Source organism: Lampris incognitus, chromosome 6 (assembly GCF_029633865.1).
Source record: "Lampris incognitus isolate fLamInc1 chromosome 6, fLamInc1.hap2, whole genome shotgun sequence".
Lineage (NCBI taxonomy): Eukaryota > Metazoa > Chordata > Actinopteri > Lampriformes > Lampridae > Lampris > Lampris incognitus.
In genome coordinates this window covers 60,312,179-60,336,615 of record NC_079216.1, presented here as the reverse complement: position 1 = coordinate 60,336,615, position 24,437 = coordinate 60,312,179, and the positions used below count along the sequence as shown (strand labels likewise).

The 24,437-nt window shown below is 46.3% G+C and overlaps 1 protein-coding gene across 1 annotated transcript in view; it reads right to left on the bottom strand.

Moving 5' to 3' along the window:
* The window catches only part of megf11 (multiple EGF-like-domains 11), a 63,063-nt gene extending 42,584 nt beyond the window's left edge, over positions 1-20,479 (bottom strand). Inside the window, exons 1-4 of the mRNA XM_056282474.1 lie at positions 20,418-20,479; positions 19,626-19,727; positions 18,989-19,089; positions 12,132-12,224 (exon numbers count right to left, since the gene is read on the bottom strand). Of these exons, the coding sequence (XP_056138449.1) occupies positions 12,132-12,224; positions 18,989-19,049 (154 nt within the window). The 5' untranslated portion in view covers positions 19,050-19,089; positions 19,626-19,727; positions 20,418-20,479. The remainder of the gene's footprint in view (positions 1-12,131; positions 12,225-18,988; positions 19,090-19,625; positions 19,728-20,417) is intronic.
* Positions 20,480-24,437: the final 3,958 nt, after the last annotated feature.

Below are 24,437 nucleotides of genomic sequence, written 5' to 3'. Positions count from 1 at the left end.
CTTCTGTCTATTTGAAACCACAAAATGCTAACAAGTGAAAGACCTAATTCTTTTAGGACAATGCATCACTGAATAAAGCGGTCTCGCCTGGGTATTTTGTCCCAGGGAGCATCGGATCATTTGTACAAGTTCTGTTCAGGATGTGAACCCCTGATCAATATGAGCCCCCAAGCTGCCAGTCTGCTCCTCTGCAGCACAGCTCTATCAGAGTTAAAGGGCTGGAGGTTGACCAGAGACGACAGGGCCAGGTCAGCTCACGTTGTATCCCCGGCAGGCACTATGGTGTGGTCCTGTTTCAGCAGAACAGGTGCTCTTCCTAATAAAGCTGCTCAGGTTGAACAGTAATGCATGCATGCCTTGAGAGATGCTTTTGCCCCAATGCAGTAAACCAGCAGCTTGTTCTACAGAGCCCTACACAGCTCGTGAAATAGAGTGGCTCAGCAAATTGTTACACAGCCCACTGCTCCTTCCAATTAATAATTCACGCTTTGCCCTGTCCTGTTAAAAAAATAAACCCTTTACTCCCATGCCACAAGATGACAACACTCAAGCAACCATAGTGGAGAAATAAACATGCTTAACATGAACAACTGCAAGCACAGGCATGAATAATGCCTTAAACCACATGGCATTCCAGGCATACACTCAGCAGCGGGTCAGTCTCATGGCCAAAAACAGCCACTCGAGAGACAATGTCAAGCCTATGCAACAAACTGGTATCACGCTTAATTTGCACCCATCGATTTCCTATTCTCAATTATTAATTCTAATTAGGTTGAAGTTGAATATGCCATGGGGCAACCTGTGATCAATAGGGAGAGGGTGTGGTCACTGTGAGAATAGATGCATGTGCAGTCCATCCAAGGAGGGGGGTTTCTCTTCAGCATTATGGCAAAATCACATTTGATGTTTGGTGTCAGTTTGGTGTCTATCTTCATCCCAAATGACATGACGGGAATATGAGATGAGACACTAGGAGATCAAGCTGCAGAGGTCCTTCATAGGATGTCACTTAAAGTAAATGGGAACCACTGCCAGATAATGTCCCAGCCCCATTCGGCATGTTATGAAGTGTGCAAATATGCGCTTAAATAGTGCTAAGTTTGCTTCTTTCCAAAGAAAAGGCACAAACAGTGCAAACAGAAGGACATACCTGAGTCAATGCTCATTTAGCACCATTGTGGACATGTTTATTTCCTGTTTTTTTAGACCAGAGCAAATCTCTATTCCTCTTAAACCAAAAGCATTTCCAAGTCAAGTCAAGTCAATTTTATTTGTATAGTCCAATATCACAAATTACAAATTTGCCTGAGTGGGCTCAGCAACACAACATCCCATCCTTAGACCCTCTCATCGGATAACAACTCCCTAAAAAACAAACATTTAACAGGGAGGAATATAGGAAGAAACCTCAGGGAGAGTAACAGAGGAGGGATCTCTCTCCCAAGACGGACAACGTGCAATGGATGTTGTGTTTACACAATTTACACAATACAACACTGAAAGACGATAAACAGAACTATAATGAATTTATAAAATGTACGAAGAATATGATGTGCAGGATGCCAAGCAGTGTCCAGAGGCCACCGGAACACACCACATACTTGCTGATAATGCAGCAGATAGGATTTCAGCCGGTGCTTGATCCACAGGTAGGGTCAGACTACCCATTCCCAAATCTAGACTTCAGGAATAAGAGACCGAAACTTTCGTTATCGGGACAATTAAGCCCTTAAGTGTCGCTCTCAAACGGCTCAGTCAGGAAGAATCAGCGTTGTCTTTTAATTCAGGTCTTTAAACCGATCTGGATAGACTTGCGTTGATTTGCTTTCCTCCTTTCAGTCTGCTACGGAAGTTTTCTGGTTTAGCAAAATGAGCACGATTCCGGATGTTTTATCTTTCTGCTGTTGCTTCCGGTTGCATGCTTCCGATCAAGGCAACGACGAGACCTCACATTCAGCAAAAACAATTGGATTCCACAGCCCATGAATTTGTGCACGGTGCTTATCTGTCTGAAAAAGTACATACCTTTGTGCCATAATAGTAAAATTATAATACCTGACTTAATGAGCATTACAGCCCCTGGGCCCATTGGCGTAATATAGCGGAGTCGGTTATGTGTCGCAAATGCAAAGGAGTTTTTGCTGCAAGCCTTTTAACCATCCCTCTCTGTGAGGAATCATGTGAGCAAACAGAGCACAACAGCTGCTTATTCAAACCAAATAATTTTGGAAAGGACAATCTGTTTGCTCAAAGTATTTGGAAAATAAAACACACTCCGCCAGGCAACGTACACCACTACATCACCACAAGCACATGCAAATACCTATACTAAAACAAATACACAGCTGCACACACACACACAGACATGCATATATATAAACACACGCGCTAACACACACAAAGGGATAATTGCTTTTTAATGATCTAACATTATGCAAATGCTCATCACGATGCCATAAATCCTGGAAGGCGTTCCTCGGCGGGTCTGACAACCGGCGACGCCGAAAGGCTGCAATTCGGTGCAGGTTACGAGACAAATGCCTTCCCCCCGGCCTTCTCAAACTGACCTGTGAAGTCGTATACATGCTACCCCTCTACCCTGAAATGAGCCAGTCTCAGCTGTCAAGCAATGACCAACAAAATGCAATGATACACACGTTTCCAAGTCCGCTCGCAAAATGGTGTGAATAGTGTTCACCCGGGGCAATGCAAAATTGAGGGAAAATGTTAAATAAGCCTCAAAAACCAAATTGAAAATTTGCAGTGGGCCCTGAATCGAATCAGCTTAGATGAGCAGACGGAGAAATAGCTATGAACAGCACAGGTAATGGATGAACAGATAGCTTACTCCAGTAAAAGGGCAGAGATGATAAGATACCTGGCCTTTGAAGAGCGATTAAGACATTTCCATCCTGCTCCCTCTTTCCGGACCGGTGCAGCACACCCCTCGGAGACCGCCCCGAAAGAAGGGCACAAACGGAAGAAGGTAAGAAAAGAAAAAAAACAAACCTCGGGTTAACTTCAGATGAACTCCTGGCTCTCGATGCGGTGTTGTTTCCCCCCCCTTTTCTAGAACTTGCCGGTCACATGAATTATCCCCCCCCCCAACTCTCAAAGTCAAAGTGAAGTCAAAAGCACACAGCAGCAACTTGGAAGCTATTTTCTGTGTGTGTTTGCGAGTGTCATTTTTGTATATGTGTGTATATGATGGAGACTTAAACGAGAGAGAGAGAGGGAGAGGGAGAAAGAAACAGAACGCCCCCCCCCCACTGACATTCTGATAGTTGCGTTTTAAGAAAGCTGAGAAATGAATCGAACCAGCTGGTGGGAGCAGGAGGTTCCAGCACCCACCCGCGTAAGATGTAAGTCCAGAATCGCTAATCAAAGTGATGTTTAAAATAAATGGAGGGACAGATATCAAAAAATCATGACGCTGCCGCTAAACCAGATTTAATTATCAATCACTTTTCGTGATTGCGGCCATCTTGGCTTGAGGACAAATAAAAGATAAAAGAGAAAAAGAATCTAATTCCCCCAGTTGGAGGCTTCATTCCAGAGTCAAGGCAAGGACTGGTGGTATTGATCCGTGGACCTGAACCTTCGTTTTGCTCTGCGGCGGAGGGCGATTTTGTCATTCACACGACACCGCGGCTCCGCTCGAAACGGAGGGCCATCCCGGAATCATAACGTGGGCCGGCGTTTTAAGGTTCAGAAGCAGAGGAAAATCTCATGGTGCCCGAGTCTCTTTGCAAATCTAATTTCTCAGGGGGGTGGTTCATTACTTTGAGGATGTGTGTGCCCGATCCAGTAAGTCAGCGTTTTCTATCTTTTATCCATCTTAAGCTCGACTGAAACGACTTAATGAAGCGCGTGCTGCAGGACGCGCGGAACTTTCACAGGTCTGCTATTCTAAATATAATGCGCGGCTTGGCATTGTGGGTAGGGCCGCTGCACAGGGTTTGACCTTATTTTCCTCACGACTTCCCCACGAGCGTTTGGAGAAGTCACGGGCTGGGACCTCACGGACCCGTCCCGGCGTCTGCGAGTGATTTCATTTCCTTCTAAAGATTCGTTTGATCCGTATCATCCGGATGCCCTTTTGCCAATGCTTAGATCCGAGGCTGGATCTCTTTGCTCCACTTAATACGCCCAGCAGACGCGATAGTGTCTGCCTGCGTTTTTGTCCTCATCCTTCCCTCTGTGGCAAAAGACACCGGTTTAATTGAATTTTAGGGCTTTTAATGTCCGCATTACCCTAATCAGAGAAGAAGAGAGCGGAGTTGTTTATCTCGACCTTAGTGGAATTAGCGGAGGGTATTTATGGAGATGGCAATGTCTCGATAAATACACAAACTTTGTGCAAGATCAGACCAAAGCGTTTATTGATCTGCTAGCCAGAGGAGCCATTCCAGAAGCTGACATAGACACGGGCATGAGGGACACACCGGTTTCTAACGACAAACTTGGTGAATTATAAACGCCCACCAAAATGTGCATTCAAAGTAAACAACTCCACCGGCTGGATGTGATTCTACTCTGCATACCAGAGCTGTGTCATGGCATAAAGTGATGCCAATATTGGCCATTATTATTGGCACCATTTGACCTCTTGCATCTTCCGGCATCTTTTGTTATTCGGCTTTGTGGCTGTTAAATATTAAGATGCGAAGAAGAAAGAAAGGGTTGCCATTAAAGCCGAGTACATGTCATTCTGCCATCTCGCTCACCCAAACAACATGCAATATAACCTTCTGAGGGCTCGTACGACTGCAGGCAAGAGAGAACCGAGCGGAATGCAAAATACAACCCCAGATACCCTAGGGCCCAGAGGCAAATTTGATTAAAAGTTTGTTTTTCTTCACTCTCAACAAACGGAGGAGCTCGTCGATGCGGCACTGACAGTTAATTGAACTTGGCAGGGCCACGAGTTCATTCGTCAGCATTGTGTGGGGCTCGCCTAGGAGGAGCAGGACAATCGATGTCCCTCAGGACGGCCTGTAATCACTGCAACACTCCAATGAAGTCCAGGGTTAAACATCAGGAGATTGCAGGTGCACCAGAGGATCTAAGAGAGACTGCTAATATGCTCCCACTCCCACAGCAGGCTAAGGACATAGCAACGCCAGACCCAAAGTAAAGACCCTTGGTGACCCCCATACCCCTAAGAACAAAGCTGGGCCCTCAAGAAATTCGCCCCAACGGCACGATAACTGCCCCTCAATCCAGAGTCATGATAGGTGATAAAGGTGTCATTACAAAAGACTTTGCAATGGGAATAACGTTGAACCGCCTTCACACGTGTACAGTCACAGACAAAGAAGAAAGAAAATGACCACCGACGAAAACACAAGGCGGATGAAAACGCACCGGTATCACTGCAAGGCGCAAAATATGCGAAGGGCGAAGGCAAGAAGTCTTTGGCATTGGAGCGGCCCCGAACAGCACAGCACCGCGTCCTCCCTCAGAGGTGTGGAACTACCACCGCCGCGCGTTGCATTTCAAAGAGGTCGTCAAAAGCAACGATCAATGAAATCAGCTGAATCTGTGGCAACAAACGTCGTAAACACGGCGACGGAGCGCAAAATCAAGCGCCATTTATGGACTGTGAAATGAGCGTGACACAGCCTTGTTTGACATCAGTATTCAGGGGCTATCTTATCTCTTTAAGTGTTATCATAGGATTCCAGCTATTTGAGACACGCTGACCTTCTCTTAAGGACAAGAGATAAGACTTTTTAATGTTCTTATTAAATCAAGCCATCATTGCAGGGCTACTCAGCACTGAGTGGAGTGTTCTCTCCCTCTCTCTCTCTCTCTCTCTCTCTCCCTCTCTCCCAGCCTAACGACAAGCATCTACAGCGTAATAATGACCACAGGGACGAGATTTTAAAGCTTCTCCACTTTCAGAAGTGCCAGTGCATGCTGATGCTATTTCTATGAAAATAACCACGACAATTATTCACCAACTTTTTGCTCAGTTGATGCCCCTACGATCTTTTTTTTTTAACTTTTTCCACCCATATACCCCATCACCAACACGAGAGAATAGAAAACACCCTCACACACACACACACACAAGCAATCACACACCCAAAACACTCATGCACACACACCCAGTACACACACACACACAAAGCCACACGCATATATGCTTTAGGCATTATTCCAAAGGTAATGGAGCAGGGAGCTCTTGGGAAACAATAAATCCTTCTTAATGGGATAGTGAGAAAAAAAAAATCTTCAGAGCTGGGCAAAGTCAATCTGCATGTTGAGCCAATGATGGCGATGTGAGTAAAACACTGTCATGGAGAAATGTGTGTTTGTGTGTGTGTCTATGCATTTGCATTACAAGCAGCAATCAAGTTCCACTTGTGTCTCATGTTTTCTTTATTGGCGCCCACATGGGCCATTCCAAATTCCAACACAATGATTTACGCCCCATACGGTGCATTCTGTATACCAAGCGGTGTTCAAGGACAAACGCAGACAAATATGAAAGTCATACTTCCAAAACCAAATCGCCCACCCCTCATTGTCCATGATTGACCACACCGTTGGAAGTGACAACCACGAGGCTCAATTTGTTTTGCTCAATAGCCAATGGCATCATTGCGCTGTTTCTACAGATAGATCTTCCACTCCTCCCCTAGCCATCAGTCAAGCGTGGGGTCAGAGGAGGGGTGCAGTAAACTAATATCCAGATGAGCCAGCACCCCCTGCTCGGGAGGAATCAACAACACTGTCACATACTCGGCAGTAAATAACCTGGCCGCAATGCTCCATGGGAGTTCAATGCACAGTACTGAACCAAGCTCAGCTGACCCAGGAGGGCTAAGCCTATTGAGTAGAAAAACACACACATGCATGTGCGCACACACACACACACACACACACACACACACACACACACACACACACACACACACACAAAAACACCACCTACATAGCAGGTTCACCGAGGTGACATGGGTTGATCCAGCTCCTGTCCCCAAGAGTAATACCATTGCCTTGGCATTTTGATCTATCAAAATGAACGGGGTAGTCAGCACTGACTGTTATTACCAATAGCAGCAACACACGCCTTTCAGCATAGTACAGTGAGAATATTTATGGTTTTCCCAAAAGGAATCGCTTCGTACTTGTATAATGAAGAATTCTATCGATTCCGACTACTTTTTAAAAGTTTGGCGGAGATTAAATGGTACTTTTTCCAGTTTTTGTCAGCTTTTTGGTCATCGTCTCAAACAAGTAACGCTCAATATTTATTTGCATTTATATTGACAGAGACTAAGACTTGCAGACTTTCAGACACACAAACACACACACAGACATACACATTTCACATACTGAACTTTTATCTGTAAGATTAAAGGGGAAAAGGGGGAAGTGATAAGCCTCAAGGAGATGGAGAGAACAGGAAAGAGAGTGAAGTGATGGGTCAGCGAACAGCTGGTCTGTTCAGGCATCTCTGTTCCCTTCTCTCTCATTCAGTCTCTTGCAATTTGACACCCACACGTGTCAGTTTCCTGCTGCTGAGGGAGACTGGAGTGACATCATCTGGCTTAGATGCACAAGAGAGAATAATGTGCAAATGGACAGGTGCCAGAGGGAGTCTCATCCAGGGGGATTTTCAAGACAGGACCAAACTCAACCATATGGTTTTGGTCTAGCTGTACATGTGGCAATATGATGTGCAATGAAACAATGAAGTGCTGAAGTAAATGGCTGGCCCCTACTTTGAATCCGTCCGTTGCACCATTGCAATAACTACTGTGCAGCAGCAGCAATGGGCAGGGGCTTGGGCGATGAACTCTTAACTCCGTGATAAAACATATAACTGGACTCATCCTCCACCTCCACACTGTACCCCCCCCCCCCGAAAACCTGCAGTTTCTTCAAAACTCAGTCTTAAAAAAAAAAGAAAAAAAAAAGCACTAATTTCAAAACATACAACCTCTGCATACTTCAACTTCTTATTGTTTACGGTAGTAATTACCATACAGTATTTGGCTCATCTGTCTCGTACTATATCCTATAAACACACTTTCAAACATCACATTCATCAATAAACCATGTGAAGCATCCAGCACAATGGCTGCCTGCCCATTCCAGTGCATTAGGGAGGAATATTTTAAATCACAGACCATGGCTGACAAACCACAGAGATACATATTAGATTCAGCTATTAAGTGTGATAGATCTCCTCGTGGACCACGGGGGGGGGGGGGGGTTGCTGGGTTGCGGTTAACAACGCTTAACTACCTCTCGGACTTCTCCCAACACTTATCCTGCGAGAGCCGCATCGATTTTAAAATCTTCTGGGCAACCGGGTGGAGACTTCCGCCGCAGTAAAGGGAAACCGTCACCCGGCGGCGGGAGAAAGCGGCACTAAAACTGTCATGTTTGAGCTCATTTCTTTTACTTAAACGTATCATTTATCCAAGTGAAGCACACGAAATCAATGTTATCGCTTCACCGCACCTAATATTTCATAAATGATGGCGAGTCTAGGCTGAATATGCCCAGTATACACAACATCTATCTTTATTATCCCCCCTTAAGTGAAAGCTGTTATTACTGTTGCGTGGCACACCGGCTGACAGACAGGCTCATCATGAGTGATTAAACCGCGGAGAGAGATGCCGAGAGGCGTGCGGCCCCCGTGGAGAAGGGGAGGGGGGTGGTCGGGTCACCGATACTTAAATTTCGAAAAGGTGTACGTCGACTTTTTCTCCTTTTTTTGCGCTCAGGAAACTCAGAATGCTTCAGTCTGAAGTGTCGGATGGTGCACAATAATCAGGGGGAGGCAGGTCGGATTAGAACGGACGTTTACTTAACTCAAGGACCGTGTAGGTGGCCATCATTACGTTCCCTTCTTCACGTCAAGACAGGAAACGCTTCGGTCACGCGGGTTTCATTTTCCGGTACGGCTCAATATAGTGTGACGCTCACTCTATGGCAATAGACGCCATATTTGTGGCGAACCGCAATCGGTAATGCACCTGCTGGGCCTCCGCTAAGAGGACCGGAGACGCATCCAGGGCCGGATCTAGGCATAGCCAAACTAGGGCGCTGTCTAGGGTCTAATTACCACAAGGGGGGGAGGCCCAGAGAGATGGATAAAAACATCAACTTTTGGTCTAAATTAAAAATATTTAACATAAAATATTTTAAACGATAAATAGATAATGATAAACAAAAATATATAGTATCTAACTAATTAACCATAATAACCATGTGGCAGTTAAAAGTAATACTGTTTGTTTACAAAGTATCAAAATGTGCTTGTTTGGGGGGTGGGGTGGGGAGGGGGGGCCCAAGAAAAATGCTCTGCCTAGTGTAATCCATCCATTAAATCCGGCCCTGGACACATCGCACGGGTCTGTAAACCGAGCTGCACCCGTCCAAATTGTCTCCGAAAGAATGCTGCGACCCTTGGTTTACCGAGCTCTTAATTTCCTTTAATCGACTTTTGTTTACGCCAGGGAAACCCCAGTTGAGCATCACGCTTACTTTTTCAGGGGAGGAAAAGTGTAAGAGGTGTCACACATCAGCCCACAATAATAAAAAAATATATATTCATTTCAATAAAATAGAGACACGTCACAACACACACACACACACACACAGACCAAAACAGGACGGATGGTCAGAACCGATAAAAAAAAGTGAACGCTGAAGGTGCGGAGTATGCTTTGCTAAAATCTCTTTTTAAATCTCTGTTTGACTGTTCAGCATGGACGCCCGATCTCAAATCTTCCAGATGGGATGAGATGAGACGAGTCACGTTTTATCAGCCCCTGAGATGTGCAAGCACTGCAAAGTCAACAGAGACACAACTGATACAAGTTTGCACAAACACAATAGACAGAAAAAACAACAAATACAGACACTAATAACTATTTGATCCATCTTTTGTGTGTATAGTAGATTCTATATGCACAAAATTCCTAGAACAAGATTCAAATGCTCAAGGTAGCGGCAGAACGTGCCAAAACTTAATCTGATTTTTTTTTTTTTTTTGCTATTGTATGTGTGCTCAACATCCACCAGTGTAATGTGTCCTTGGGATGAGGCATAGGATGCCACGACTCCAATGAGGTCACAGGAAAGATCTGGGGTCAGTGAGACTGTGGCCACAGGCAGAAGATAAGGAGAGAATGACTTCTGGCTACACCAGGTGGACACCAGCAGGTGAAAACAGGCGATATCTTTTTTTTCCCCGGCCTCGCCGCAGCTCCCTGCCAGTTGTTCCATCTCTAGCCCCTTACGCCGCCTTTCTTCTTCTCTCTAGCTGCTGACAGTCTAACACTTCATTTTCACCACCTGACCCACATACATAACTGTTTCCTGGTGGGTGCTGCTCCAGAAACGAGGTCCAAGGCTTTGATCCAACTCCAGATCATTGGCTGAGAGGCTGTCACTTCAGCTTTAGGCCGCTCAGCATCTCATGGCAGTGTCTCCGAGCCCGGGCGACACACTTTTTTTTTTTATTGCAGTCACATGTCCTTCATCGTGTAACCCGCTCGCTCTGCCCTCTTGCCGCTATGCTGCCAGGGAATGGGCCCGAGGTATTTGAGTACAAATACCCCGACTCACAAACAATAGCTGTAGACAAAACCGGCTAAATAAGCAATGGCTGGGATTGTGTTGAACTGAATAGATGTTAATGTGCTCTTTTCAGCCAAGTGGGACTTAATGTAATGGCTGAATCCACTTACATGGAGATCACTAGAGCCCCCATCCCCTATCTATATACTGGGAGAGAGTCAAATTTACAGTAAGAGGCAAAAACGCGCGCTGCACCATTTATATGAAGGAAAAGGGGGCAGATTTAATTTAAAAACTGGCACACATTGCTCATTTCTAAAGATGAAAGCTCGTAAATGAAAAAGCCTGGACCTGTGCCTGGTATGGAAATCTAAAGTTATGAATAATGCCTGTCTCAATCATCAGGTCTGTTTTAATAAGGTGGATTAGACCGGCACCTGCAGACACGGATGCGTGCATGACTGCGCCCCTAACCAACTAAGAGCGGAACAAGTGTCCCTGAGGGTCTTGAGCCTGGCACCCTCCTCATGTCTATAACTGTGGATTCTAACCAGCCGGTAGGCGAGTTCTGCAGCAAACAGTTCAGCGTTGTCATTTCTGCCCATGAATATACTTCAGATGGGCTTTAACCGGGGGGGAGAGAGCGAGAGCAGCTGATTTACACACAGTTGGTAATCAGGGAATGGCTCTTCTGTTAATGAAAACCCATAGATCTATACAACAACACCACCAGATATGATTTTCCTCACCATGACTCATTTTCTAAATATGCTCTCTGAAGGCAGTAAGTGTTAACACTAAAGGGCTGGTTGAAAGGTAGAGCTCTAAATATGGACTGGTGGGGGGGGGGGTCAGGAACGCGTTGATAACCACAGACAAGACACAACCAGAGCGCGTTTTCAGGAATGTAGGCTGACGCCTGCCATCTGTTGTTGTGAAGGGGTGGGCTGGGTCATCCACACCACTAGCTTCCTCCTGAACCTGGGAAAAGGAGGCAATTTATATTCACTTTCATCAATTAGTCACATCCCTCTTCAGGTATCACGGGGGAGTCAATAGTTCCTTCCCTCCTGTCTGACTGCAGCATTTAGCTGATTGCAGCACAGACATGCCTAACTCCAGCCTCCCATCCCTCCTTGGAGTCCTGCTCGGGGAGCAGAGGTAAACTTGTTAAACAGGGGGGCCAACGCAGTGCTCTGTTTCAGCTTGGCATTGATTCATCATCCCACGGCACAAGTCATAGGCACCAGTCCAATCATGATTAAGACCATAATGGAGAGCTCGGCAGACACAGGGGGGGATGCAACCAGCCATCCGTCCACTATTCTCATCAAGCAAATCACTAACACTTCCAGCAGATGAAAATGAATTCATTGTGACTTACCAGGTCCACTGGCTGTGGTTGCTAAGAAGAAAGAGTACAAACCCGAGCAGCTTTGAGATAGACTAACGCTGATGCAACACACTTGTATGATTCACATCAATGTATCATGGACTGACTGGCTTTTTAATGCCATTTAGGAACAAATGAATTCAAGGGACTAATGGTAGGGTTTTAAAAGGCGGGGTGCACTCACCACTGGAGCAGTCCAGTCCCCCCCAACCGGGCTCACACTGGCATGTATCGGGAGACACACAGCGGCCGTGGGCACACTCCTCGGTGCACAAGGCTGAGAAACACAGAGAAACATCCTCTTCAGTACACTCAGAAACACACACACACACACACACACACACACACACACACACACACACAAAAAGATTACAGCGTCCACTAAAAGGTATAATGGAAACCATGAGGTGAACCAGCTGAGACAGAATGGCCATAAACTTGAATGCTCAATACGTATCTACCCAATACCACCAGGAGGACTAAATCTCAGCAGTGGCACTCATATTTATGACCCATCTCCATAACCTGACGCTGGCCCGGATGATTCCTGAAGAGATTGCGTCCCCCTTGTCAACAATTTATCACAGAGCCTTGCTTTACTGCGATGAGCCGTTACCAGTGGGCCGGGCCAGGGAGAAACGGGCCGTAAATCCTCTCTAATTTGATCAGCCAGCGCTTTGTCATACCGGCGCTTTAATGTAGCCAGCCGGCCCACGCGTTGCGGTGTTTACTAAGTGTGCAGTGTTCTTGATCATTCATATCGAGCAACACGGTGGCCAATTGATTGGGGGGCCACATTGGTATTCCTGGGAGTGCGTTGAATAGAGTTGGAAGTTTGGTGAATAATTAAGTGACCTACATGGAGTTTTTGCCACTCTGCCAGTTTTCGTGAGACCCAAGAGAAAGTGTAACAAAAAAAAAAAGAAAAAGCACTTAGTATGAGTAACCCCACATCATCTAAGTTCATCTGGCAAGCGTCAAGGCACCACAGAGTTGTCCCTGCCAACGTTTTTAGCGATGTGAAACGACTTTTGTGGCTTTAACCCCGCAACCGCTCCCATGCGTCGATGTTCGGTTTGCGGAGAGCTGCAGGTTTCCCACTGAATAGCTAGCGAGGGCAGTAGCGTCTGTACAGTGTAGGCTACGGCGGGGAATCAGAAGAGGTTGGTATTTGTCTCGTTACTCCCCAGTTGTACTTGGCCAAGTACCCCACTCTTCCGAGCCGTCCCGGTCGCTGCTCCACCCCCTCTGCCGATCCGGGGAGGGCTGCAGACTACCACATGCCTCCTCCGATACATGTGAAGTCGCCAGCTGCCTCTTATCACCTGACAGTAAGGAGTTTCGCCAGAGGGACGTAGCACGTGGGAGGTTCATACCCCCCCCCCCGAACAGGCGCCCCGACCAACCAGAGGAGGCGCTAGTGCAACGACCAGGACACATACCCACATCCGGCTTCCCACCCTCTGCAGATGGGACGTGTAGGGATGGTCGACCGAGCCGGAGGTAACACGGGGATTCGAACCGGCGATCCCCATGTTGGTAGGCAACGGAATAGACCGCTACGCTACCCAGGCGCTCGGTATTTGTCATAGTTTAAAAGATTAACGTTGAACAGTTCTATCAGAATCTGTTATCCAGAGCTAATGTAGGCCAAGTAATCTTAAATTCAGAGCTCGGGTCTGGATTGTTTGCTAACTTGTATTCATTGCTCGCACATCATCATCATCATCCTCATCATCATCATCATCATAATGATAACAATAATGATAATAATAACTTTATTTATAAAGCACTTTTCTAAAACAATGTTAAAAAGTGCTTTACAAGTGTCATCATTTTAACATTACCAGCGAACATTCTATTGTTGGTAACATTTCGGCGAAAAGCCCCCCCCCCCAAAAAAAAAAGAAAGAGGAAAATTGATTTCAGACCCCCTTTTATGAAGCCGCACATTTAATACACAAACACAATTCAAGGCGCTTTATATAAACGTATCTTCAATGAGAGCTACAAAGCAATATAGAAAGATTAAATAACAGGAATATCAAATCAATAAGAAAGAAGAACAATAAAGAAAAAAAAGAGAAATTAAAGGATAACCAGAGCTGGATAAACAATGTAATGAAAAACTAATCAGATGTAGGCCTTTCAAACCCAAAACAAGGTGGAAAACCAACTGGAGCTGCCCCTGCAGAACTACATGAAATACACCTCCATTTCTGCAGATTATGGGTCTGTAACACACACACACACACACACACACACACACACACACACACACACACACACACACACACACACACACACACACACACAAGATAGATAGATATTTATTGCCCTACAAGAGGAGAATTGTTTTCACTGTTTTGTACAGAGCCTCACATATACAGCAAACACATGTACACATGCTGTACACACCACAGGACATACACAGAGAACAGGGGGACACAACACACTAACACAAGAGTTGAGAGGTTCAGTGAGTTTAGAACTTCAATGGCAGAGGGAACAAAGCCCGTCTCCAGGTGAGGGACCTGGACCTGAAGCAATGTGAAGCATGGCATAAGGGGGTGAATGGGATCCTGAGTGATGGCTGGTGGTCTGCATATTATGGCTTCACTACTGAGGTCTGACAGGTGGGGGGTAGGAATGCATATTGTTAGTCCAACAAACCATTCAAAAAATGTCTCTGCCAGTGTTGAAACCACACCTATGCCCTTGGATAAAGGAGACAGCCAGGCCGGTGCGAATTAAACAGCCCTGTCTGATGGGATTCGGCGGTGTGTTTCCGCCAGCGTAGCCTGAGGAGGGATGATACACAATCCAAGGGCAGCTGAGGGGAGAGAAATGTCCTCTTGCTACTGATCAGATCTCATCCGAGTCACTGCCCCGGTTCTGCTCCCTTGTGCTTTATTTATGTTAAGGCTGAAGAAGGGGGGGGGGGGGTTTCAAAAATCGGTGACATTTTTCAGGCGGCGTGGGCGCTGGGCTGATGGTGCAGCTATGTGCGGAGCACCGTGCTGCTCATCCTGCAGGCAACGTGGACAGCAGGGGCTGGCTCCAGGCCCGAGCGGTGCTGCTATAGATTATCACTCAATCAGCCTTCGATTTGAATCCACAGCCAGGAGGAAGGCTGCAGGAGGAGCGAGGAGAGAGAGAGAGAGAGACAGAGAGAGAGAGAGAGAGAGAGAGGAAAGAGTCCCCCCCCACACACACCCACACCCACAGGCAGGGGCTAATCGCAGAAATGCTCCAGAGGCAAAAATGGTAAACCAGAGACTGAGAGATAATGCAGGACAGATATCTGAGCATCAGTAAGCTGGCAGCAAACTGTCTGATTACAGTAAGCCAGCAAAAAAAAAAAAAAAAAAAAGAAAAAAAGAAACTGTGTGTGCGTGTGTGTGTGTCGGGGGGGTCCTACAACGTTTGTGCTGACGAAGGTGTCAGATCGACTGCCTGAAATCAATGAGTCCCTCAGTATGTGGGGTATTCAAAGGGAAAGGGAGCGGAATTCAATGTCACCGCGATGAGTTGATTTCATTTAGTTTCAATCAGCAATTCCTGATCAGCGGGAACAGGGACACATCCTTTAGAAATATGGAAATTAAGTTTTGAGTATGGAGGCGGGTGGGGGGGCGGGGGGGGGTAAAGGACACCCTTCTCCCGAGATCTGAACCAGAGCGCTGAGCGGAGGGTATAATAAAGTAGGAAGTAGGTCTTTGGTTTTAATTGAAATTCATGAATCACTCTGCTTAAGTCACGTCTGTGGAACGTGTCAGAAAACGGAGTCTTTCATCTAGATAAAAGGCTAATCTGCACCATTATGCGGACGTGTTATCAGAATGAGCAACAATGGTGTTAATTGGTGATTGCTACGCCGTGTTAATAAATTTAACGTTCTTTTCTCACTCGGAAATTAAATCTTTTTAAATGTCCGATAAAGGCGGATCTTTTCAGATACAACTCCGGTTAGGTTATTTCCTTCGCCCGGCTGCAGCTGGGGGAGGCATGCACAAAATACATCTTCTTCTGGTTTGTTTGTTTCATTTTCATTTCACTTTTAGGTTATTTCACCTTGTGGTTATTTTACATTTCATTGCATTGCGTGCATTTTTTTTTAGAGAGCTGTAAAGAGATAAAGACCTGTGGAACGTATGGCGTAGCAGGGTATGGCTAATAGTTAGATGAGTAAGGAGGGAACGGCTTGCGGCACATGTGAATGTCTGCCTCCAGAAGTTCTCCCTCATGTCTCAAGCACAGAGATGATTCACTTAAAAAAAAAGGGGGGGGGTGTCTTTGAAGCATTGGGGGGGAAGGGGGATGCAACAAAGCCAAAAATGAAAAAGAAATCAAAGGCCCTGTCTACAGAAAAATCTCATCATCTTCTCGATCATTAAAACTCAAAATGTGAAATGTTCTTGCAAGTATTACTGCCTGGAACTTAATCAAACCTTCCTTAACTAATTCTACAGTGAGAACCAACATGACGTCCTTAGCCCCCCCCCCCCGTTTTTTTTTTTTGGGCACGATTAAATTGTGTTGCATCATCCGCGAGTCGTGGCCGCTGGAGGCGTCCAGCCCAGATGTTCAGTTGGAGGTGGCGAACGCAGAAGCGTGACAGCCCCGGGAAGGCCTCAGAGGTCGTCAGGCCCTTTAGATATTTACAAGAGCTGTCATTAGCTGGGTTCCCTGTCCTCTCCGTGCACGGCCGTAATAATCACATTCATTAGGGGAGAAATGACTACTTCAAACAAACTTACGTTTTGTACACGGGCCAATTACAAACCATCAGGCAGCGCTGGGTCAGCGGCATAACACAGATGTGGGGTCCGAGACAGTGAGGGCTCATTAGAAAGAAATCGTTTTATGTGTAACTCATCCTAGCCGGGAGCTTTGCTGTGACGAGTTGAACGTGGGGCCATTGGCACAGACGCTAACGAAGATCCATTGCAGTGTACTACAGTTTGCACCCTGTATAGGCAACAGTTGGTCATTATCCCAGCAAAAGCTTTTATGTGTAAATGTACATTTTTGCTGCCGCCCTCCCATTTCTCGCGGTCTTTAGAGTAATTGCAGCTCTTTTCAACCTCTTTTGTTGTAATGTACATTTTCAATTGTAAAAAACACAAGTTATTATAGCAATCATTTTGCCTCAGTGCTACAAGTATGTGGGTTGGTTATGTCTCAGTAATGCGGGTAAGGAGTGATGAAGTGTATCTGGCAGTAAATGTTGTATCCTGATGAACCGACTCAACCTCCTTTGGTTGATTTGTTATGGTTTCCTTTATTTTCCTTGATTACTTAACTGTGTTATCCAGGTGTTGATGCCATATTTGAATCGTACGTTATTTAAAAAAACGGGCATAACGCAAAAAAAACCCAAACAAAACAAAATTGGTTTGCACTACAAACAAGAAGGACGTTTTGCAGGGCAAGGGTGTTTACTATTGCTTCCCTGACGACTTGTTATATGAGATGTCAAGATCCACTGCAGGGTGACTTCCAACCCCCATGTGACTTGTGGAAGCCATGGTGTTCGCATGTCTCTATGATGGGGCAGTAATAAACCTTTTTAGATGTGCGTCACGACTTCTAAACACTCAGCTCTCTGGAAATTGCCACAGCACACGGCATTATGAGAGTGTATCGTTGCATTCAGTAAAACGACAAAAAAAAAAATGCATAAAAACCGAAAATTTGTGGGATTGATTTCCCCTTTAAATGCCTCCTTTTGTCCCTGCAAGCAAAATACTTGTTTGAGTACAAATCTCTTAATCCTTGCAGGGAGAGCCAGGATTAAAAGGAGAGGAACACTTTGCAAAGACAGCAGAAAGCAAAACTGCCCTCTTGGCCCTCATCAACTCTGACAACCCACTTCACCTGGAGGAGAACGAGGGAAGGAGGCCTGCTCCCCCCCTAGCTTTTTAAAAAAATATTTTTTAATAAGGCTAGCCCAACAACACTGCGTTCTGTGGAGGACAAATGTGAGGGACACCCACTTAGTTTGTGTACATTCACCCGGGCAGAACCCTGAAAATGGCTGTTAATGCACAAATACCTCCATTGTCCTTCCAATGGGTATGAATACATCATTGATCAATCTACGCCTCCCTCTCCGAGACCCCCAGATAATCACATCTGCTCTAATTCCTCGCTGGCTCTGGTCCCAGTGCTCAATTATTGCCCTTCGGCCTTGTAAAGCATGGAGGACATGCTGGGCTACAGCTATAGTCTCCCCGCATGTCCGAAGGTGTTGTATCAATAGATCGTTCATCTTCTGCAAAATCGGGGGGAAATATCGGCATGAAATCACAATCTGTTTAAAGAGAATAAAACATCAGACATGCCAGGCATAGTAAAAAAAAAGAAAAGAAAAAAAAACTCAAAAGTTACGAGCTGCTACTTTATTTGGTTAAGGGAAGAAATATTCTGTTTGATGTGTCGGAATGAAAATAGAAATCAATGACAATTAATGAAGCAATAAAAACGACATCGCAGGGCGGTAATCACCATATACTGTTCTACCTCCAATTTTCTCCGCTTCTGCTCTTTTCATGTTATTGAATTCTGGTGTGGTTTTATGGCCAACACTGTGCATTCTCAGCTCGTAAAAAGGGCCCAACTGGCTCGTTAATTTCTGCACATTGTTATATAAGTTCAATTAAATTACTTTGGCTGGAGAAGCAGAGCAGAGAAAAGACCATGGTACAATATAGGGTGTAAACACCTCATATTAAATCATGCTCAGTTGTGTGAGACTAAATAAATACACACGGTTAGTGGCATTTTAACACAGGAAGTGGCGGCCGGGCTCTTATTGGTTATGCATGACAAATAGGATTATCGGTTTGGAAGGGATTTTTATAGTTTTATCTGCAAGCCGCCAGCACGGATGATCGATGACAATATTTACACCCCACCCCCCTGCACTGAGAGGTCCACCACATAAAGCCCCAGCTATAGGTGTGATCAGGGGATTGGGAGGGACAAAGGGAAGAGGGTGTGGGGGGGGGGGCAAAGGAGCAGAAAAGGGATACTCACGAACACACAAGTCTCCACTTTCAAAGTAACCAGGGCAACACTGTGAGCGGCGCCTATACATGGTCCTCACCCCCCGCCGGTAAGCCGTCTTATAGCTGATCCTGAAAAACAAGCACACGGGGACAGCTCTGAGATTTAGGAAGTCGCCATTTCCTGAAAGGCGGGCAACCGTGCAGCTGCTGATACAGAAGAAGGATGACGTGCACAAGACGTGCCCTGTGTCTTACTCGCAAGTTCGTAAAGTGCACGCGCATGTGTGGGTGGGTGGGATGAAGGGGGAGGCAATGAACAAAACAGAATAATAAAAAAAAAAAATCCAAGGCCCCTCTATTTACCGACGTTGAGATCAGTATTCAGGCAGCGGCCCATTGTGTCGCCAGCTATGAAGTTCGATTTCCTCTATATACCGAAATACAATAATTAAAACAGCTGTTGTGAGGTTATTACCGTAAAAGAGGAATTCAGGTTCTAACTGTTCCAGAGTGCCGGCTCCAATAGCGGGGGCATGAATATGCAAATGTCCCTATTGGATAGGGCTTCACAGACGAGGCTCTGAGTCAGGTGAGAACAAAAGGGGGCCGTGATCAGCTTTGCACGCACGCATGGGGACAAACGAGGAGGCCTTATGAGCACTTGCCTGTGCCTCGTGCATTTGAACCAGTTGAGGATGTCTGTGCATCTGGTGTAGTAGATCTGGTCGAACGGGTGAGCGTAGGATTCCTGGACAGTCACAGCATAGCTGAAAGAGAAAACCCACGCAAGCATATTTACGAAAACAACATATTTACTTCAATCAATTATATCGTCTTAATCAGAGCACTTATTTTTGGGGGATTTATGTAGGCAGCCAGGTGCAGTAAGAAGCCATCAGAGGACGCCGGCCAAGATGAAAATCCCATTTTCCCCGTCAAGACGTGACAACGACCCATTTGGGGAATCCATTTTGGCCAACAAGGTTGCATTGTGGTATCTAAGTGTCCTCAACTCAGTCAGGCAATAATCCAGACAATATATCTTCACAGCCTCCTTTCCTCCCCTCTGCATGCGGACAGCAATTATTCCTGCTTATTTTTCATAAGTGACACAACCCAGCACAACTAATAATTATTCAGCCTACACGGCTATAGTGATTGATTGGAACCAGAGTGCACTGATCAATTTGCCTCCGTATTTCATTTTGGAGCTTCCTCTCCTCCCACCTCTAAGAGCTTGGCGACTTGGGCTGAGCGAGATCAATACTGTCGTGCAGAATTTGTGAACAGATCTGAAACTTTGGTTTATAGAGTCTGCGGACAAAACTTCCAGAACCGGCACGTCAGTCGATGTTGGCCGGCGCTGAGGACTCCCGACCTCACCTGAAGGTCCCCCTTTTGGCGTGCAAGGGAAATCTGAAATTCAAAGTGTTCTTGGGGGCACGGTGCGGGCTCACCTCTCCCAGTGACTGCAGACATTGGGGTCATCTGGATTGAGACTTAATACGTTGGTGCTGAATCCCAGAGCAAGCGCTAGGGCGAGGGCCAGGGCCAGGGGAGAGTCAAATGAGCCCATGCTGTACTCCGAGAGGGGAAAATAGAGGAGAGAGGGAGAGACAGACAGACAAACATATACATATATACACGTATAAAAAATCAGTTCATGAATTAGAAAAAGCTGACCATTTACAGAACCATATTTGTCCTCAAGATGGGCCTTGACTGTTGAAGCGAATGGCCGTTTTTGTTCGGCGTCAGTTCTGGAGCTTGTTGCCTTTAGCGAGACCTTGGCCCGGAGGATGTGTAATTCTGGGGAGCGGCTGCACAGATGGCCCCTCCCTGTGACACTGACAGAGAAGCTGATTTGTTTAGACCGGCAGGTTGTTTCATTAGATGTATGACAGACGACAAGCGCATATGACGAACAGACGCGACAGTGATGGATTCTACACGTGCAGAAAAAGTCTGAACCCCTGCAGCTCGCAACCAAACGATGAAGGATATATGAATGACGCACGTGGGGATGAGAGAGCTCTGCCCTTCACCCGGAAGGCATTTCGAACGTTTAAGTGAGGGGATATTGTATGATGTCGCACGGCGAGCAGCATCGGTCTGCCTGGACGGCTCGGTATAGTTTCTTGAGAAGAGCTCAGACCACGTTATGACACGACCACAATGACCATAACAGTAATCACAAGCAAACTTGGGTCATCAAGTCTCTTTTTTTAGTATTGTTTTCTCATTTATTTGACAGGGCAACAGAGATAGACAGGAAAAACGGGGGGGGGGGACATGCAGCAAATCCAAGTCTCAAAGCTGGGACAGTGGGACATGGACCTGGGGCCTGAGCCTACATAGTACACTCTTAACCATCTGGGCCACCAGGACACCCCTTGTCTCTGCTATTTCTTTTTTTTTGGGGGGGGGGTGTTTTCCCCCTTTTTCTCCCCAGTTGTACATGGGCAATTACCCCACTCTTCCGAGCTGTCCCGGTTGCTGCTCCACCCCCTCTACTGATCCACATGTCTCCTCCAATACGTGTGGAGTCACCAGCCGCTTCTTTTCACCTGACAGTGAGGAGGTTCTCCAGGGGGACGTAGCGCGTGGGAGGATCACGCTATCCCCCCCCCCCCCCCGTTCCCCCTCGAACAGGCGCCCCAACCGACCAGAGGAGGCGCTAGTGCAGCGACACACCTCCACATCTGGCTTCCCACCCGCAGACACGGCCATTTGTGTCTGTAGGGACGCTCAACCAAGCCGGAGGTAACACGGGGATTTGAACCGGCGATCCCTGTGTTGGTAGGCAACGGAATAGGCCGCCACGCCACCCAGACACCCCCGCATGTGTTTCAATATGTGCTAGGCTTGTGTGTGTCGTGTGTGTGTGTGTGTTGTGCTACCTCGGGGGTAGTGTTCAATATTTCTGAGTGGCTGCATCCAATAACACAAGCATTCACATGTTCGGCTAATCTTCTGCATTGAGAGGTGTGTGTAGTTCATTCACACGTGAAAGAAAATCAATAAGCCGCCCACTCTCTCTAAGTAGACGCCCGGCGGAGCAAGCGGGGGTTTAAGATATGTTCCTTTCTGTAACAGGATAACTAATTAAAGTGCACACGTGTTGCATGGTGGCACTTCTTCCCCGTTCAACCTCTTCTTTGAAACAACCCCGTTAAATCCCCCATGTCTGATGGACCCCGTTTTACCGCTCTTGGTGGGTAGGCCACTACCACCGGCAGTTGTGAAGTCCCCATGTGATATTTTTTCAGATCTTCCGGCTTCTCGTTTATAGGCTCACGGCATTAATACCATCGTTGGTAAATCTGTTATTATCCCCGATAAGTAGCGGGGTAAGGCGAATCAATGGCTTTCAGGAGCCATTAGGATGACGGCTGCAAGCAAAAGAAAGGTAAGTGCTGCGTAGCCCTTGAGAAGCTAAACAGCTGTAGATATAATAGCTCGAGTCATGTGGCCTTAAACTCACCTTACTTTCCAGCTTGTTTGCCCCTGGGTGTTTTGTGTGGATGCTGAGAAGGCTCTGTAGGCACAGCAGTGACAGCAGCGCCACTGCGCTCAAACAAACACAGGCTGGGAGAGGAGATGACAGGTCACAGATCTACGGGAGAGGAAGGAAAATAATGAGCTCATAATGACACGGTGAAGACACATGCTCGCCTGCTTGCCTGCTCACTCTCATAAATTTCTTATGGGATCAAGAATCTCAACAGGGGTGCGTTTTGCAAGAGCTCATCTTGAAAAGGCCGTTGAGCTCGGTGCAGTCCCCCCCCCCCCAAAAAAAACACAAAGGCTTCCTTCCAATTCTCCCAGCCTGACCTACCTGGCCCACCAACCTTCCAAGAGGAATAAAATAGCCTGCATTAACACAAGTAGCGCTCGTACAATGAATTCTGTTGACACTGCAAACACTGCAAGTGGCTTGTCGACAATGCACCGAGGTCAGGTTATCTAATGGAGTGCGCAAAAGTGCTATTGTGCCGTGATAATGCAGGTCTGCGCAGAACACTGGTCTGTTTAGTGTCACCCTCATTACATTCCCCCTAATTATTCCTACACGAGGTCAAGGGGCAGGCTGGAGATTCTCCGGCTGTCTCTCTGCAGTGGGCTCCTAATTGAGATGTAAACACATGAGCAACAAAAGAAGGTTTGTTTTTGTTCTGGGTTGAATAAATAATTCATTTTTTTCCCCCCTCTTCAAATGTAAAGCTCTTTTTTTTTGCAGGCGCCTGGCTGTGTGCGAGGACACCGGGCTCAGGACCTAGACTGACAATGGCCACTGGGTTGGCGAGCAGTGTTTTCCTCGCTGACATCCTTTAGAGAGGTCCTGTGTCCAGGATGTTAAGCAACACAAAGCGTCACCCTACATAAACCGAGGCTGGTTGATGCACAAACTACTCATTTGCAGTGACGGCACCAGTTTCATCCTGTTTAACCTACATTTTTAGATTTTAATTGAGAAGATGGCCTGGCGGTCTGTCTAGGGCGTCTCCCCGCCTGCCGCCCAACGACTGCTGGGATAGGCTCCAGCATCCCCGCGACCCTGAGAGCAGGATAAGCAGGTTGGATAATGGATGGATGGATGAATGGATGGATATGTATACATTCCAGCATGAAGAAGTATACAACTATGATTTTTCATTGCATAAAAGACATTCTTTTTCTATGAAAGAGTAGTTATTATTGCAGCGGAAATGGAGTTTTCAGTGGCATTTCAGTGGTTTACATTTTGCCAGTGTTCACTTAACAAATGTGTGCAGTCCCGTTTGACGTTAGCAGACAAATGCTCTACTTTACATCTCATGTAAATGCAAAGCAAGGAACGCTGGACCCAGATTTCAATATTTTATCCTTAATTCTAACAACAAATATATGCTTGCACGTTTGAGTGAATCTATTCATAATCTAGTTTCAGTAAAAGACCGTTGAGCAGCCCAGTTTATTTCAATAACACGGTGCGACAATATGAAAAAAAGAAAAGAAAAAAACCCACAGAGAAAGTTGCAGACAAATATCTATGTGATGTTGTTTTTACCTGAACAAGTCGCTGCCGTTTCCTCCGGCAGGGATTTTTCACTTCTGAGTTAAGGGAAAACACAACAGGGAAATTCCCTTTTGGCAGGGGTGCAGCAAACCTGAGCGATCCCCCTGTTCGTTGCTCATTACAGACACACAGTCGGTAAACAAAGAACAATAAGACGCGGCTCAGATCAATATGGTGCTCATCATTTGGGGCTTCCCCGTACCTCTCCTCCCTCTCTTTGCTCAGCATCCGTGTACACAGGCTTGTTCTTCTAAATCCAGCTGCCTTAAACTTTATGGGAAACAGAATGCTCTCGGAGGGCTTATCCGCCCTCAGTGGATCTCCCCCATGCTTCAAACCACTTGCGCTACTGGGGTGGTGAAACCCATTTACTTGGTGCGCTGCCGCCTTCGGTGCCGAAGCACCGGTGCCATTCAGG